A 15,901-nucleotide genomic window follows, 5' to 3' on the forward strand; every position below is an offset into this window, starting at 1 on the left:
CCCATCAAATGGCTAGTGTGATGTGCTGTCATGGGGTGGGGTGGGGTGAGAGTTGGGGGTGGGGGGTTGATTTTTATTTATTTATTTTCCGGGTTTTGTTCTATTGCACTTTATTAATTTATTTGATTCTGTTTATTAGTTTTTATTGTTTTTTTGTATTAAATATGGTTTTACATTCTGTAAGCCACCTCGAGTCACCATGGGTGAATAGGCGGCAATATAAATTCAATAAATAAATAAATAAATAAATAAAATAAAATCAGAACACAAGAGTGCTCGATGCAGAATGGACAAATATTTTTTTTCTCAATTGAAAGACAAAATTATATATAACGTGTGCGTGATGAGACAATAAGCGTCCTACTGTACGTGAAAAGTTAATGAATTCTTTTTTCTTTAACATCACACGCCCGGTGAAAGTTGTCGGCAGAAGTGCCGGGTACGAACGCCCAGGGACCTTCCCGCTGCGGCAGCCGAGAAAAGAGGCGCGTGGGGGCGTCTCCCGCACCAACCGCGCGGCGTCTGTTCTCTTAGGACGAAGCGGAGGTCCAGCCTCAGCAGCCCCGGGGAAGTGGAGGAGGGATGGCGGGTGAGAAGGTAGGTCGGCCCAAGGAGGTTGATACTGGCGGCCCAAGGGAAGCAGATCGAGTTCACCCTGGTTGCGAAGGCCGTTAGAAACCGTTTGTGAAACCGGGGCGGGAGGCAATGGAGGGCTAAACTGAAGGCGGCCTCTCTCTCCCTCTCCCTCCCTAGTTAGGTTTAATGTAGCTCCGACCGTTTCCCTGTGTGAAGATCGTTATCTGGAAGAGGCGAAAGGGCTGCTAGGGACCACGACCACCGTCCTCCTCCCGAGATACTCAAGGGGACAAAAAAAATTTTTTTGTCAAAGTCCCGCGTTTCCCCGCTGTCTGGTTTTTCTAGCCAAGTAGTTTGGCGGTAGTTGAGAGAAGTCTTGGAGGAAGTTCGCGTTTCTTAACTCAGCGCCAAAACCGGTGATCCAGTATATCTTATCCTTCCTAAAATATTTAGTTCCTGTCTCGTGTGTATGTGTATGTTGCGTGTGTTAAACCTCAGTGAAATGTATTGAAAAAAATAAGTGGAATGGACCACATTAAGCCAGTCTTCCTCAATCACGGGGGCGGCGAGCAGTTTATCCCGTAGGGTTCTTTAAAAGTCCTTCATAAAAATAGTTTTATCCTTCATGGGGGCGGGAAATACTAATGACTTGGTTTAATTTATACCCCAATCCGACATAATTTTCATGGAACTAAGGTCAGTGGAATGAATATCCTGTTACCTATTTGTATCGTTCCGACTTCAGTTTACTTGCAGATAAACATGTTTTTGACGGCTGAGAAGTATATACCACTGAAGTAAAAAAATTATCTGAATGATCAATTATATTTCAGCAATGTTAAATGTAACTTTCTTTGGATGTAAGTCCTATTAAATGGAATACCATAGACTTCTGACTAAATGTTAAGATTAATGTGGCTATATTAAGATTAATGTGGCTATATTACATGCAAGCTTAATAAACATTCGTTAAATTCATTGTGAATATATTGATATATAAGTAGGACATTGCAGAATTAAATTAGTTTTGTTTAGGTAATACAAAACTTTGTGATTTTGTTTTTGTATTTTGGTTGTATATTTGTAGTAGAGGCAAAACGCTGCAAAGTACAATGTATATTTTATATATTTCATTTGCAGTCTAGAAGGTTGCCATGTTCAATATCTCTCCACTTAAATACACTAAACACAATCCAAACTTGTTATGATATTATGAACAATTTTTATGAAGTAAAACCACAGCCAAATTCCAAGTAATTGAAATAGAGAATGACCCACATTCAGATTTGGCTTAAAAATAAATAGCTTCATTTAAAGTAGGTTTCCATCATTAAAATAGCATTTTGAATAGTAAACCCAGAACAGAGTGTTTCATTTGACACACTTCCAATCAACAATCTAATCAAGTGCAATAAATAGGTTTGTATGTCTTTATTACTGCTCTTAATGAGATTAATTCCTAAGTATTTCAGATTCATTCATACATGTGGGATAGTTATGTACTTCAACCTTGAAACTACAAAGTCTACTCCTTCAGTTGTGAAGGGCGTTCAATATCATTTTTTCCAATTGCTTTAAAGGAGCAATTTACAAATTATTTACAAATCATTCAGTGTTTGGAAAATGTATTGACAGTATTCAGGCAGTAGTGTACAAAAGTATTTGTATTCACAAACAGAAAATAAGAACAAGATCTAGGATTCTAGTACGAATAATATTTTGCCACTCCAAAGGAGAGGTGTCTTTAGCATTAACCCTGTGTGAAGAATTCCTACCAAAGAATAACGGAACTACCAGAACATAGGCTATGTACCCAGACTTACATATCAAAAAGATACAAATATGTACTGCCAGCATATTTTTTTCTACCTCATTTCCATGACTTTATCTCATCCATTCATCTGTGAGACAGGCATAAATCATTAGCTATACAAGTATTGTAATAGTATTTCCTCCCTTATTCTAATATTATTCAAAGGCAACCTTAAAATGCATAAGTCTGGTATTTGCTAATCTGGGACAGGTATAATAGAGGGACAGTAATGGGCAGCATATTTCATTCTGATATAACATTCTGATGTAAAAACATATAAACAGTACTACAGCATGGTTGTGGAAAGAGCCCTTAGATTCCACAAAAGGTTCCACAAAATGATCAATCCTGACCCCTAAGGTTGATGGGACTAACCAAAGGTCAGTACTATTACATAAGACATAAGAATTTATTTGTCATTACACTCGCAAGCAGGTGCAACGAAATGAGGTGCTCTTCCACAAAGTAAAACGGGACAAACACCACTAAAAGAAAAAAAATTGAACTAAACACAACCAACCATACAATAATCTCTATGCAATTTAAAAATGTAAATACCCCATTACTCTCAGCCATTTAAATTCCACAAAAATCTTATGACCCTGCATTCAAACTCAAAACTGCACTTGGATAAAAACTGTTCTTAAATCTGGTCGTCCTTGTTCTTAATACCCTAAATCTCCTTCTCGATGGTAATAGTTCAAAGAGCTGATGTCCCGGATGAGAGGAGTCATTCAATATATTAAGTATCTTCCTCTTACATCTATTCCTATACAGTTCTTCCAAAGAGGGGAGTGAGCAGCCAATGATGTTTTGGGCCGTCTTGATCACCCTCTGAATTGCCTTTTTCTCTGCCACTGTGCAGCTCGAGAACCATACACAGAGACAGTAGGATAATATACTCTCAATTGAACTCCGATAGAAGGTAGTCAGTAGACTCTCAGCCAGTTGTTGTTTCCTAAGAATCCTTAGTAAATACAACCGTTGTTGTGCCTTCTTATTTAAAGCAGCGGTGTTTACGCTCCAAGTCAGGTCATTTGTAATGATGGTCCCGAGAAACTTACATTCAACCACCTGTTCCACATGAACTCCCTCTATATACAGTGGCTGAATGTCTGCTCTTTTTTTCCTATAGTCCACTATAACCTCCTTGGTCTTCTTAATATTAAATAGAAGATTATTATTCTTGCACCAGCGGGATAGCTGTAGTACCTCATCCCGATATGCAGACTCATCATCCCCAGAAATAAGTCCTACAAGCGTAGTATTCCCCTCTTTGCATGAAGGTGAGTAAAATTCCTCAGTGTGCTTGGGTGGGGGTGGGCATGTCAAACCCTTTGTCTCGTTTGTTAGCAACTTTCCTCAGAAGCAGGCAGAGAAGATTGAAAACTGCAATCACATGATTGCAGGACACTTGTCAACTAGTTGTAAATGTGAACAGGTTGCCAAACAAGTTGGCAGGTGTCCAAAATGTGATTGTAACTGGAGGAGGGGAAGAAGGTAGCACAATGTTTTACCTTGCCCGGAAGTGCTTGGTTCTGTGACCATCGTGACTGTCAACAGTTGTTAACCAGTTGAAAGTCCAGGACTACCTAGTTAAAGAAATGTGGTGTTTGAGACATATTTTTTTGTGATCTACAGGGATCATATCCTGTTTGGTTTTCGTTTTGAAATTACGCTAAAATTCTGAAATCTGTTTCATTTGTCTAATAAATCAATGGTTATTCAACAAAGATATTTTTGACTAATCAAAACAAGTATCTAACTTATTTTAGAATAAAGTTAAGTGATTCAGTAGACTTCAGTATAAGCAATAGTAGCATTTGCTATTTAAATTTTTGGATAAGAATGTGAATAAAAACAATTGTTCTGAATAAACATTCACACTGGGAAAGATTAAGATTATCCTACATATTAAACAAGTGTTTCACAGAGGAATTCTATTGAGGAGAAGGAGACAAACTGAACAATGAGTTAAAAGAATTGTTATAGGAGATAGGACAAAAATGTGGATATATGTTCACTGTTCAGTGTTCACAGGCAGCAGTCTTGGGTTGATTATTAGGAAATACTTCTACATAGTAAGAATTGTTCAAGAATGATGCTGAACTTTTTCTTTGGAAATATTTAAACAGAACCACATGATCATTTATCAGTAATATTATTATAACTGATATCTGCATTGGGCAAAGGGTTGGACTATATGAATCCATTGCAATAATCCATATGTGAGAAAGACCTGGAGAGCAGATGAAGAAATGCTGCCAAGGGAATGGCCAGATAAGAGAGGGCATAGCTTGCAGCTGCATAATGGGCAGAGAAAAAGGCTCAGAAGGGACCCTCCCTAGTTTCTCAGGATGTAAAGGAGATGGTGGGAGATTTATACTTTCAGATTTGTAAGGTTGTGTTCACGTTGCTTTACAATAAAGTAGAATGAGCTCATCTGTTTGTGTTTCCTGTCTGGTCTGGTCCTACCTGGGAAGGCTGACAGGAGATGACTAAGGCATGAATGATTGAGAACAGGGCTCCCAGCTCCAGGAATAGGCACAATTAATGTATAAGGCAAAGTTTTGCAGATATGCCTTCAACCACAGTTGCTACCTGCTCTTTCAATAGGAATTGTGAATTCAGAAGGACCCCCATGTCTCCAAATAAATTCAAATGGCGTAGGACTACCCCACTCAAAGACAAAGTTTAAACATTTTCCAGTTTTTGTAGGACTCAAAAATTGACAGCTATTCAATCCTGGAACGATTGGACTGGAGTCTGTGGTTCACCATTCAGATCCCATAACCTCTATAACTGTGACAAAGCTTGGTAGCTTCACTTGATAGCAACTATGGTGGAGATATAAACTTGAATATCATAAGTGTGGTGGTAAGACTGCACCCTAATGTTAAAAAGGAGAGAAAAACACCTGTGGTACCCCACAAAGCAGGGGCCTAGAGGTAGACTGCGCTCCTTCAAACAACACTGGTTGGAGCAGGACCTGAAGGAAGGAGGAGACCATTCCAGGACAGTACTCAATCAACTAAGTCAGTCCAAAAGATTACCATGGTTAATGGAATTGGAGGCTGCTGAGAGGTTAAAAAAATATATAGAATGAATGAATTACTGCCATCCCGAGTCCACCAAAATTTATCTACAAGTGTGACCAAAGCTTTCTCAGGGTTGTATCCTGGACTATATTTGATTGGAAAAGATTCACATAATCCATTTCTTCCAGGACCTTTTCCAGGAAAAATGTTGGAGACTGGATGAAGATCGTCCTGATATGCAGGATTCAGTGATGATTTCTTCTTGAAAAGGAGCATAGACCATAGCCTGTTTCAAGCATCAGGACCATCCATTCTCTCAAGGAAGAATTTGCTACTAGACAGATCAACCTACGTGCCATCTTCCTGGCCTTGACCAACCAGGAGGAGCTTGAATCAAAATTGCATGTACTGTATCCACAGTTGCAAGAACTCTATTCATTTCCTCGTCCACTAGCATCAAAATAATTATAGATAACCCAGGATCAAGCTTCAGTCAAATCCATAGGACTTGCCCAGCTAAACTTTAACTTGGAACAAATCCTAGCAATTTGATCCTTCCAAGATCCTCCTTAAACCAGGAAGCATGTCAAAGTATGCACAAGAAGAGTGCAATGGTGTGATCTGTTTGAAGGCATCGCTACTGCCATATTCAAGCAGCGACCAGGGCCTTAACCAAACTTAAGAACAATCTCGAGCACCCTCTGAAACCTGGATGGGTCTGCACTCAATAACTATTTTTATTTATTGTTTCTAAGTTATGCTGGGAATATTCTGGTTTGATAAAATGCTTAAAATGAATATTAAAAAATATTAAAACTATCATTTTATTGCATGCATCAAATATAGGTTCACACATGCATTACTATTAATATCATTTTTTTCTATTAGATGGCTAAATGTGAACCCTGCGAAAGAAGTTATGATAACATGGTAAAAATGCTTGAAGATTTGAACAGGGATTTGGAAAAACTTCTGGAAGACATGGAAAAATTATCAGGTGTGACATATTCCTGAAGTGTATTTATATATTGCTAACAAATTGTCAGTTCAGAGTAATAAGAATTTACTGCAGTTTTTGTAGATGTGCATTCGAATTACAATGCTTATTAGTAACTTGTTAAATTTGATACTGTGTTGGATGTGCATTCCCATTTGGTAGCACTGGTCATATGTAGCATATAGTTAAGAAGTATGGGTTTTTATGCTAGAACAGTTTTATGTAGCCTGATCTGTTTCTGCAGATTAGTATTTCATGGAATTAAGCTTAATGTGGTTTGTTCTTAGGGACTTTGTTATTTTGCTTTTTCAGAAAAAATGCTCATTTAAGTATATTTCCATAAATATTTAAGTACCATAATTATTTTTCATTTTTCAGAAGAATTTTTTAAAGTACTAAATTAAAATAATTTCTTATATGAATTGTCACCATTTTGCAAATGTGCAGACCCAATTATAAACACACTAGTAAAGAATGCAATTTTTTGTTTATCTTGGTTAAACATGGCAGGTATTTTTTTTCTGCCTTTCCATATAAAATGTTGCATATGTATTAAGGGCCTTTAAAAACATGTTGTCAAGGAAGCAGATAATATGTTGGGGGAAAAGATTGAATATCTTCAATTCATTATGTCTCTGTATTGAAATCCATCTTTCCAGATTAGGTTTTCCAGTTCATTAAAGAATATTGTATTATTGGAAATGTTTAATGCATTAAAAAAACTCTGGAAGAAAAACTCCAATAATAAGGCTAAGTGATGTGGTTGCTAAGCAAAATACTGTATTACATGACCCTGATGGACTTAGGATCTCACTTCCACTGCAGTCATTAAGTGAATTATCCACAGTCGTTACTCAAGACATCACATAATTACAACTTTCAATTTTACTGCCAGCTTCTCTTTTGACTCTGCTTGTCAGAAGATGGCTGTGAAGTGTGCAAATGGTGATCATGTGATTGCAGAATGCTGTGACAATACCCACCAATTACAAAGCACCCAAAGCTCAATCATGTGACTGTAGGGACACTGCAATGATTATAAGTATGAAGACTGGTCATATTTTTTCAGTACTGTTGTAATTTCAAATAGTCGCTAAACAGGTAGTCATTTGACTGATTGATTTTGCTCTCATTAAAATATCATTGTACAAATAAAAATTTGGTCTCTCTAAGACATTGTAAACATGTAGCAACTATGATAATATTAATCAGATTATGTAAAAAAACAAAACAAAAAACCCCCGTTGACATACTCCTGTGTTCATCAGGAGTGCATTTCAGGGAAGAGATTTTAACTTCCTTTTTATGGAGAAATTCCTGATTCATTCACACTACTGTTTTTAATGGACTAACAACATTGTGTGATTACTGGTAATTATTTAACAAATTTGTTTATCACATCTGTACATTACAGCATAGTGTCCATGTTAAAAGTAATCAGGAATGCACACATAGTCAAAACAAGAACTTTTATAATTAAAAATTGTGACACAGAACTACTCTGAGGATTAGTGAAATGGAAAACAACAGACAAATAAACTATTTTCTGTAGCATAATACAAAAATTTGCAAGCATCGGCTTGCATCTTTAAATAACACATTTGAAAAAAAATTGGAATTAGAATTGGCAGTTCTGTTATTGTTTATTGTTTATTACTTTCTTATTCATCCCATTCAAATTCACCCATTGAATCACTGAATTTATCTGTTGGGTTGTCCCAGTGCAGGCTACTTGGATGGCTTATGATATGGTGGTAATGCGTGCTAATCCAGACTTGGCCAATTCAATGAGACGTCTGGAAGATGCCTTTCTCACTTGTAAGGAAGAAATGGAGAAAAACTGGCAAGAAATGTTGAAGGAGACTAAAAGTGCTGAACCAAAACAATAACTGTTTTTGAAATCAGTGGTAGAAGAGTTAGTATTGAGTAGTGTGGTCACTGTTTATTTACAAAATACATTTAAAAAAATATGTTCCTAAGCTGTGTCTGTTTCAATTTTTATTCTTGAATGAAAATATTTCAAACGTTTAAGCGGTATGCACAACTACAGTATGATTTTATTTTTCCATCATTGATGATGTCAGTCACAAAACATTCTTCTCAAATTTATTTCCCCTATTATCCTGTAAAATTAATAACCTTAAGAATAGGAGTTATTGAAACTAAAGTTACTGATGCCTTGATCTTACTATATATATATACATGAAAGAAAAATTTATAAATTCAATCCAGTTTATTCCCAACAGCATTTGTACCAGTGCAGACCTAAATCACAAATAAGATAAGAATAATTTGACCACAAGAGGGCATTCACACATAAGGATCAATTTTAGAAAAACAAATCTTAGCATGCCAACAACACAGGTTGTATCCATAATATACAGTAATAGACAATTCAGGGAAGAGATAGGATAGATGATAGATGTATGTCAAGACCAAAAGATGGAAATAGAACAATATAATTCATGAGAGGTGAAGGGATAGAAGATGAAATAAAGACAGTTACGCGCTTTTTTAAAAAATTTGAGGCAAGTCTAGAGGAGTTGGAGGGAGAAAAGTACCTTCTGATATGAGATAAAGAACATACTGAATGGCTACCCATACTAGTGAAGTTAGCAGAGTAGAAGAAGATATGTTTGAAATTCTTGGCATTGATTGACAAGGAGAGAAGTCACATTTGGAAAGTGATGAGGTAGAAGCACGGATGCACCAAGAAGATGCAAAGAATCTGTTTAGCTCTCTTCGCTTTTCTATGTTCAAGAAGGTAGAGGGAGATAGGAAAGTGACAGGCGAAAGTGGAACAGAAAGCATTCAAGACTGAGGAATGAACCCTCATGACAGAGAAAAGTTGCTCTTGTTAGGTAGTACAATATGATAGATGCAAAAATCGTATGTATATCAAGATACAGAGGGACTGTTTGGATAAGGGTCTCTTTCTCTTTATGTTCAAAAGGTAGGAAGGCATCTCACCTATTATGAGAGTAAGAGTGCTGTGAGTAAGTTTTGGTGGTAGTGACTGCAGTAGTGGTGCTTCAAGTCTCCAGACACAAACATGTCATGCAATGCATGCAGAGAAGGAGGCTGAAGCTCCACCCTCTTGAAATCTCCAGTGAAGCTGATTGAGAAGTGACCATTGTCGTGATTGCTCTGTCAAACAATAGATACTATACAGAATCTGGAGACAAAGTCTTCATTGGAATTTTGTTTTGTATATGCAAAGACTGTTGAAAGGTGGTTTCTGTTACATTTTCCTATAATAAGCATTGGCTACCATTTATTATTGCAGTTTTATAGTGTTCATAAGTCCCATTCAGGTGATACATTTTCATGAATGTGTACTCCCCAAGCATAGCTGACACCTGTCCCCATGAGTGTAAGACAAGGAAGGTTCATAGAACATGTAGTTGTGCTGTATTTATGAACTATTGACAGTTCTGATGACACAGCATATCTTTATAGAGGGTTCCTTTACATGGGAGTTAGTAGTTCAACTACAGTATGTGGCAAGTATACCACACAGTATATTTTCAGAATAGGGTTACTGTTAATTACTTTCTAGTAATCAGTAACCGCTCTTTCATTACCTTTTCTTAATTATGATGTCACCCAGTCAAAAATCGTATGATCAGGATGCATTTCTGCACTGATACAAATGTTGAGTGTTGAACACTCATAGTTGTTTCTTAAAGCAGGAGATACAGCAGCACACATTGCTTCCATGTTTCCTTTCATTAGTCCTGCGAATGCACCTGCGCCTGAAAAAAAAAGATCAGAATTCTAAGATTTTCAGAATTACTTGCCATTTTTGGCTTACGTTATCTCTATGAAAACATACAAGTCTTATTTCCTGATTTTCCCCTTCCCCCACCCCAAGCATATCAGTAACAGAAAAGATATGGTGGTAGACCAACTGACTGCTCCAAACCTGCTTCTAGAAAACCTGGCTACAGGTTATTCTTAATACATTTTTGCAAAAGGCTATTATATAGGGCTGTATGGAAAACTGTATGAAATGTATGAACCTAACCCTAACCCAAACCTTTGCCCTTAAATATGAAAACAGATTTGTTTCTCTCTCCCCCTCCCCCCTCCCCTTGTTTAGAACAGCTCCCAATCTCCCACATTCCTTTCAGTAACTTCTAGGGCAGGTTAAAAAATTAATTACTTTTGGTCAATCTACTGTTATAAACAAGATTTCTTCAAAAATATTTAAAATCTCTTTTAAGTTGTCTAAATTTCTGTCAGCAGTCTAGAAGTTTGCAGATTCAGTCACCAAAATTATGTTGTTTTGTTTTGGGCAACTTGGAACTGATTAGCTGTGGGAAGCAGCAAAACAAAAGATTCTGTTTTAGCTTGGTGGTATAGGAACATTAAAGATACTAAAAAACAAATACACAGGCGAGAAATCCCAACCAAGGCAGCTGCTAGCATTTACTCCTAAACAGCAGCATAAAAAGAGCTGTTGTGAGCTTTGTACATATCCTTGCTCAGTGGAACAGTAATATTTTACATTTGAAGTGCCAGAAGACTAGAATTCCAGCTGGACAAACTTAAACCAGCAATTTCAAACATTTTTGTAATAAATTGCAAAATTGGACTGTAGTGGCAGAACATAGGAGCAGGAGATGAAATGCATACATTTAAAAAATTCCCAGACGAACCAGAATGAAATATGCCTATGGAGGTTCTTAGTCATCCAGGTCATGATTGTCCCAAAGGTAACTTTCAAGAGGCAACTCGACTTTCTGAATTTTCTTTGGAGATGTTTCACTTCTCATCCAAGAAGCTATGACCCATAATGGCATTGCTGAATCAAAACAGGTCAGAACCACTGGCTTTGAGATCATATTGTATGATGTGCTATGATGAATCAGTGACTGAGCCCCAGCATACTATGAATAGTTATTTACTCCACTCTAGACATTCCATGATTTTGTTATAACATCCCAGTATCCCAAGAATGAAATCTGAGAAAAATGTCTCTGGGTTTCCGAATTTCAAAGGTTATTGTCAAGAAAACATTTGGAAGATTGGTTCAAAGGTTTGTTTCTCTTTAAAAGCCAGGATAGCATTCTATGAACTATTGACTATTTAATTGACTATTTAAGGGTAAGATGCCTAAAGTGTGAATCAGAGGTGATTTTATCAGGTATTACCTGACCAACTTTGGCTGAAGAAAAGTCAATGCAGGCCACATCAGATTAATAATTGAGTGGGAGACCACCAGGAAAGTTTCGGCTATAAATCTCAAAAAAGACAAAAACTTTTCTATATTGCTCCTGGGAAAATTACATAGGTGTTTTGAAGTCACCAGGAATTGAGCTTGATCTGAACAATTTGATTTGTTTTTGCTTTTAAACAGATAAATAAGAGCATTTCACAAACAAGTGAAAGTGCTTTGTGTTGATCTTAAGTCATTTTATCTAATAGGGAAATGTATTTATTTCCAAGGTAACTATTGTCTACGACTGAGACACCTTCCTTTCCTTTTGCCAAATATATTTTTTTTTACCTCAGGAAACGGCTTTATATGAAACTTCATCTCTTGCTTCTCTAGAGCCTTCACAGTTAGAAAGCTGGAACCTGTTTTTATAAACTGCAGGTGGTCCTCGACCTACAACTACAATGGAGCCTACCCATTATAACTATGTCTTTAAGCGAGATGATTACTGCTCTCTCCAGTGTGGTTATTAAGTGAGCACACAGGTCATTAATGACTGTGCAAGGCATTAAACTGAGCATGGAGTGCCTCAGGTGAGAAAGTCTCTGGGAGGCCCAGCACAAGCCCAACCCACCTGGCCTGGACTTCCCAAGACCTCCCCCAGCCACTGAAGCACCAAATGGTCTGCTTCCTGTTCCTCAAGTCCTGAGTCCCACAGCCTCTTCCTCACTCCCCATCACCAATTGCACGTTTACCTTTAGATGAGTTCCAGAAATCGTGTGAGGAAAAAGGGCAGACCATTATGTCCCTTGGTGTTGCTGGACCGCATGGCTCCATCTTGGAGGCAGGTGCCATTTTTGGAGGGGACACAATACATTACAGGCACTCTGAAAATGGCCCCTGTTTCTGCAAATACAGTTCTGAAAATGGAGTAGATCAGAAGTGCATGATCACTGGCCCTGGAAAACCTTGTGTAGACTCAGTAAGTTTCTAAATGATGGCTTCAAATTAGAATTGGTTAATAAACAATAATTGCTAATTAAAAGTAATTAATTGGTTAATAAATGACTCAAGTTTTCTGATAAATAATTTAGAATATATCTAACCCTAAATAAAAAAGGAAATGAAGATTTGGTCCTGGGCACTATCATTTTTGAAGAATACAAAACTCACCTTAAAAGGTGAGTTGCAGAAGGGGTTGCAGCAAGCCAAGTGAAAATGGTTTGCATCATTTCTGGGATCTGTATAGAGTCATTCAATATACACTGCTTTCCTTCCAAGTCTAGCAACTTTTAGAAATTGAAACCTGGCAAATCTGTTTACCAGTCAAAGCTGAGACAATTGTTACAAAGCAAGCCCAGCAATTTATCTGCCCAGTTGCCTGAAACAAGCTGATAAATTAATAAAAGTACTTGTTGAGGTATTCCCCATTAGGAGAATGAGTGCACTCAGGGAAACGTAGTGAGAGTGGTGTTGAATAACACGCAACCAACACACAGATACACTGAATAGTAAAATATAGGTTTTACTTCCAGTAAATGGGTAAACAAAGTCCAACAAACAGTCCAAATCATACATGGTTAAAGCAGGTAGTATTTTTTTTTTGAAAATTTTATTTGGGTTTTCACAAAAACATAATACAAATAAAACATCTTTTTTTGAAAATAGCATGGTCCCGGGTTACACTTCTTCATACAGACACAAACTCAATTTCATGCTCATTTTTGTGTTGTATTCCATATCTTATTACTGTTTTACATTTTCTACATAGTTTCCCCCCTCTTTTAATTTTCTCAACTTTATTTTGATTATCTCATCTCAATTCAAATCATTATATTTATACTTTTGTCTGTCCTGTTTCAATTTCATATTATCTTTTCTCATTAAACAAATTTTCTCCTGTAGTTACTAATTGGAGTATGACACCTTTATATCTTTTAATTTTATCCATTCAACTCTTATTTAAGCTTCAATGTATACCTTTAAGATGATAACATTCAATATAATACATAACTTCCAATCAAATTCTGCTTGGTACATTCTTAAAATACACACTATATTCTTAAAAAAAGATTATAAATATATGTAATTAAAACACTCATTCCATTCCAATTCAATTCTATCATTAATATTCATTAAAATCTTAACATCTTTAACATTTCTTTTCAATTAAATATCATACTTCCTTGGGAACACTTATAAGCTTTCCATAATTAATTTTTCCCCCCATATTTCTCTTCACTTATATTTTATAAATCATTAATAATAATTGAAATGTTCCTATCCTTTCCTAATTTCATTCTCTCATTCATTTTATTTCATTTGTTTATTAACAAACATTCCACTAGATTACGATAAAAATTTTATCCATCATTTTAAGCATATTTTCAAAAATAATTTCTATTTGTAATATAACAATACTATCTTATGTACCTTTGCAGAATCCCTTTTACAATTAACTTTTCACCCATTATCTCTAAACAGGCTTATACTTTCAATTCTTATACCTTTGCCCTGTTTCTCTATATCTTGTTTCTGTCCTTTATAACTTCTTTTCCTTTCCTTCTCCCCCCTCTTCTTCTCCCTCCCCTTTTTACCCCCTTGTCTCCCTACTTCTAATTCTCTCTTCTGTAATCCCCTCTTCTGTTGCTTTCTAATATTATACTTATTTTTCAAACTATTCTTCTTTTTTTTGGTTGTTTTTTCAAATCTTAAACTTTTCATTCTCTTCCCCCCTTTGCTTCCCCCCCACATAAAATTACTTGATCATTAAAGATGGCTTCATTTTTGTCCCAATCTTTTGGTTCTGCAAGCTTGTTGTTTCTCATAGTTCCAGATCTCCATTTCTAAGAGTTGAAATACGAAGCCAAAAGAACCTCTCCCTTCTTGTGCATCTTCTTTGTACTTTTTAAGTTCCATTTTCAGTTCTTCTAAAAGTGGTGCCATTCCCGATTGATTTTAGTCATTCAAATGCAGTAACCAAAAATCCAGAAATCACCAAGTAATCCAAATACTCCCAAACTGTTTCTTCTTGCTTCTTTTTTCACTTTCTCTTCCTGGGGTTTTACTATTTTGTTGCCATGTTTCAGTTAAAATGTATCTTTTAGAAGTCTTGTTGAGATTTTACTGTAAGTTCTTTTTAATACCAGGCAGTCTCCTCTCTTCCAGATCCTGGCCTTTTGTTTTTTTCTCTCTCCTGCTTTCAAAAGCTTTTAAGTATCCAGAAATCTTTATTATCCCTTTGACATTTTATTTTCAGCTTAAATGCCTATTGATGTCAAAGTGGATTTTTTTTTTCAATTTCTTGCTTAGGTCTCTTAGCTGTCAGTATAGGGAAAGGAAGAGAATTAAAAAACCAAATCCTTTCCCTTTTCTCTCTCCTTCACCACTTGAAAATCTTCTTTGGGAACAGTGTTATTTTTTTTTTTTTATAGTTTAAATTCCAGGGTACCTTAGTTGTTGCTTTTGCTGTTTGACCCCGTCAACCAAAACTTTCTCTTCTTATCTTCCTCCTGCACATTCTTTTCCGGTCGAATTCTTCTTTGAGGTGGTCATTTCTGACCACCACTACAACCGCCTTCGGGAAAGGGAGTAATGGCCAGCTGAGGAGGAGAGATGCAGCTCTCCTCAACCCTGCAGGCAGTCTCCCCCCTCTTCACCACCTCTACGGGGTGGCTTAGCCCTGAAACCAGCTGGCTTGGGGTGCTCCAGCGGCGAGCACGGATCGAAACTGTGCACAATCGCGGTTTCGGTCTGTCACCGAAGTCCTTCCATATCTTTTTTATACTTTGTTTGCACCTGCAGGTAGGGCCACCTGTCTAATTTGATTCCTTCTTCCTTCAATTTTTGATTTGTTTTTAGGTTTCCATGATTATCTAATAACTGATTATACCTGAACATTTTAGAAATATCCATAGTATTTGGATTGAACATTGCTTTCATAGTCGAAAGCCAGACTTAGTATAGTGTTTTGATTTAATTTTATGCCAAATCTCTATTAATGCCTCCCTAATTACATGTTGCCTAACATATGAATATGTCTTTTTATTTCTCTCCCATAGGATGGCATGCCATCCAACTTGCAAGTCATGTCCCTCTAGCATTAATGTTCTCCTGTTGTTTAAGGATATCCAATCTCTAATCCAAGTTAATGTTGCTGCCTGTTGATATATTTCCCAATCAGGGAGTCCGAAACCACCTCTGTATCTATTATTCTGCAATAGTTTTAATCTGATTCTAGGTTTTTTACCTTCCCATATAAATTTTGTTATATTATTTACTACCCCATAGAATTTTTTGTTTAACTTTACCAGCAC

The 15,901-nt window shown here is 36.6% G+C and overlaps 1 protein-coding gene and 1 long non-coding RNA gene across 2 annotated transcripts in view; both read left to right on the forward strand.

Annotated features, from left to right (window-relative positions):
- Window positions 1-15,901, forward strand: part of LOC148132379 (uncharacterized) — a 531,004-nt gene that overhangs the window by 139,735 nt on the left and 375,368 nt on the right. The gene's annotated exons all lie outside the window — the stretch shown is intronic.
- On the forward strand, window positions 462-8,403 carry SYCE3 (synaptonemal complex central element protein 3). Its single transcript, XM_026675523.2, has 3 exons — window positions 462-597; window positions 6,316-6,424; window positions 8,147-8,403. Exons 1-3 carry the CDS (start codon window positions 583-585, stop codon window positions 8,311-8,313), a joined length of 291 nt encoding a protein of 96 aa, XP_026531308.1. The 5' UTR covers window positions 462-582; the 3' UTR covers window positions 8,314-8,403.

The sequence above is a fragment of the Notechis scutatus genome, chromosome 2, assembly GCF_049901735.1.
Source record: "Notechis scutatus isolate UNSWTSFEM ecotype Mainland chromosome 2, rNotScu1.2, whole genome shotgun sequence".
Lineage (NCBI taxonomy): Eukaryota > Metazoa > Chordata > Lepidosauria > Squamata > Elapidae > Notechis > Notechis scutatus.

What these genes read in the sequence shown, in the direction of transcription:
- SYCE3 (XM_026675523.2), top strand. An exon ending in AGACATGGAAAAATTATCAG is followed by an intron (nt 6,425 to 8,146) that starts GTGTGACATATT and finishes GGGTTGTCCCAG; the next exon opens with TGCAGGCTACTTGGATGGCT.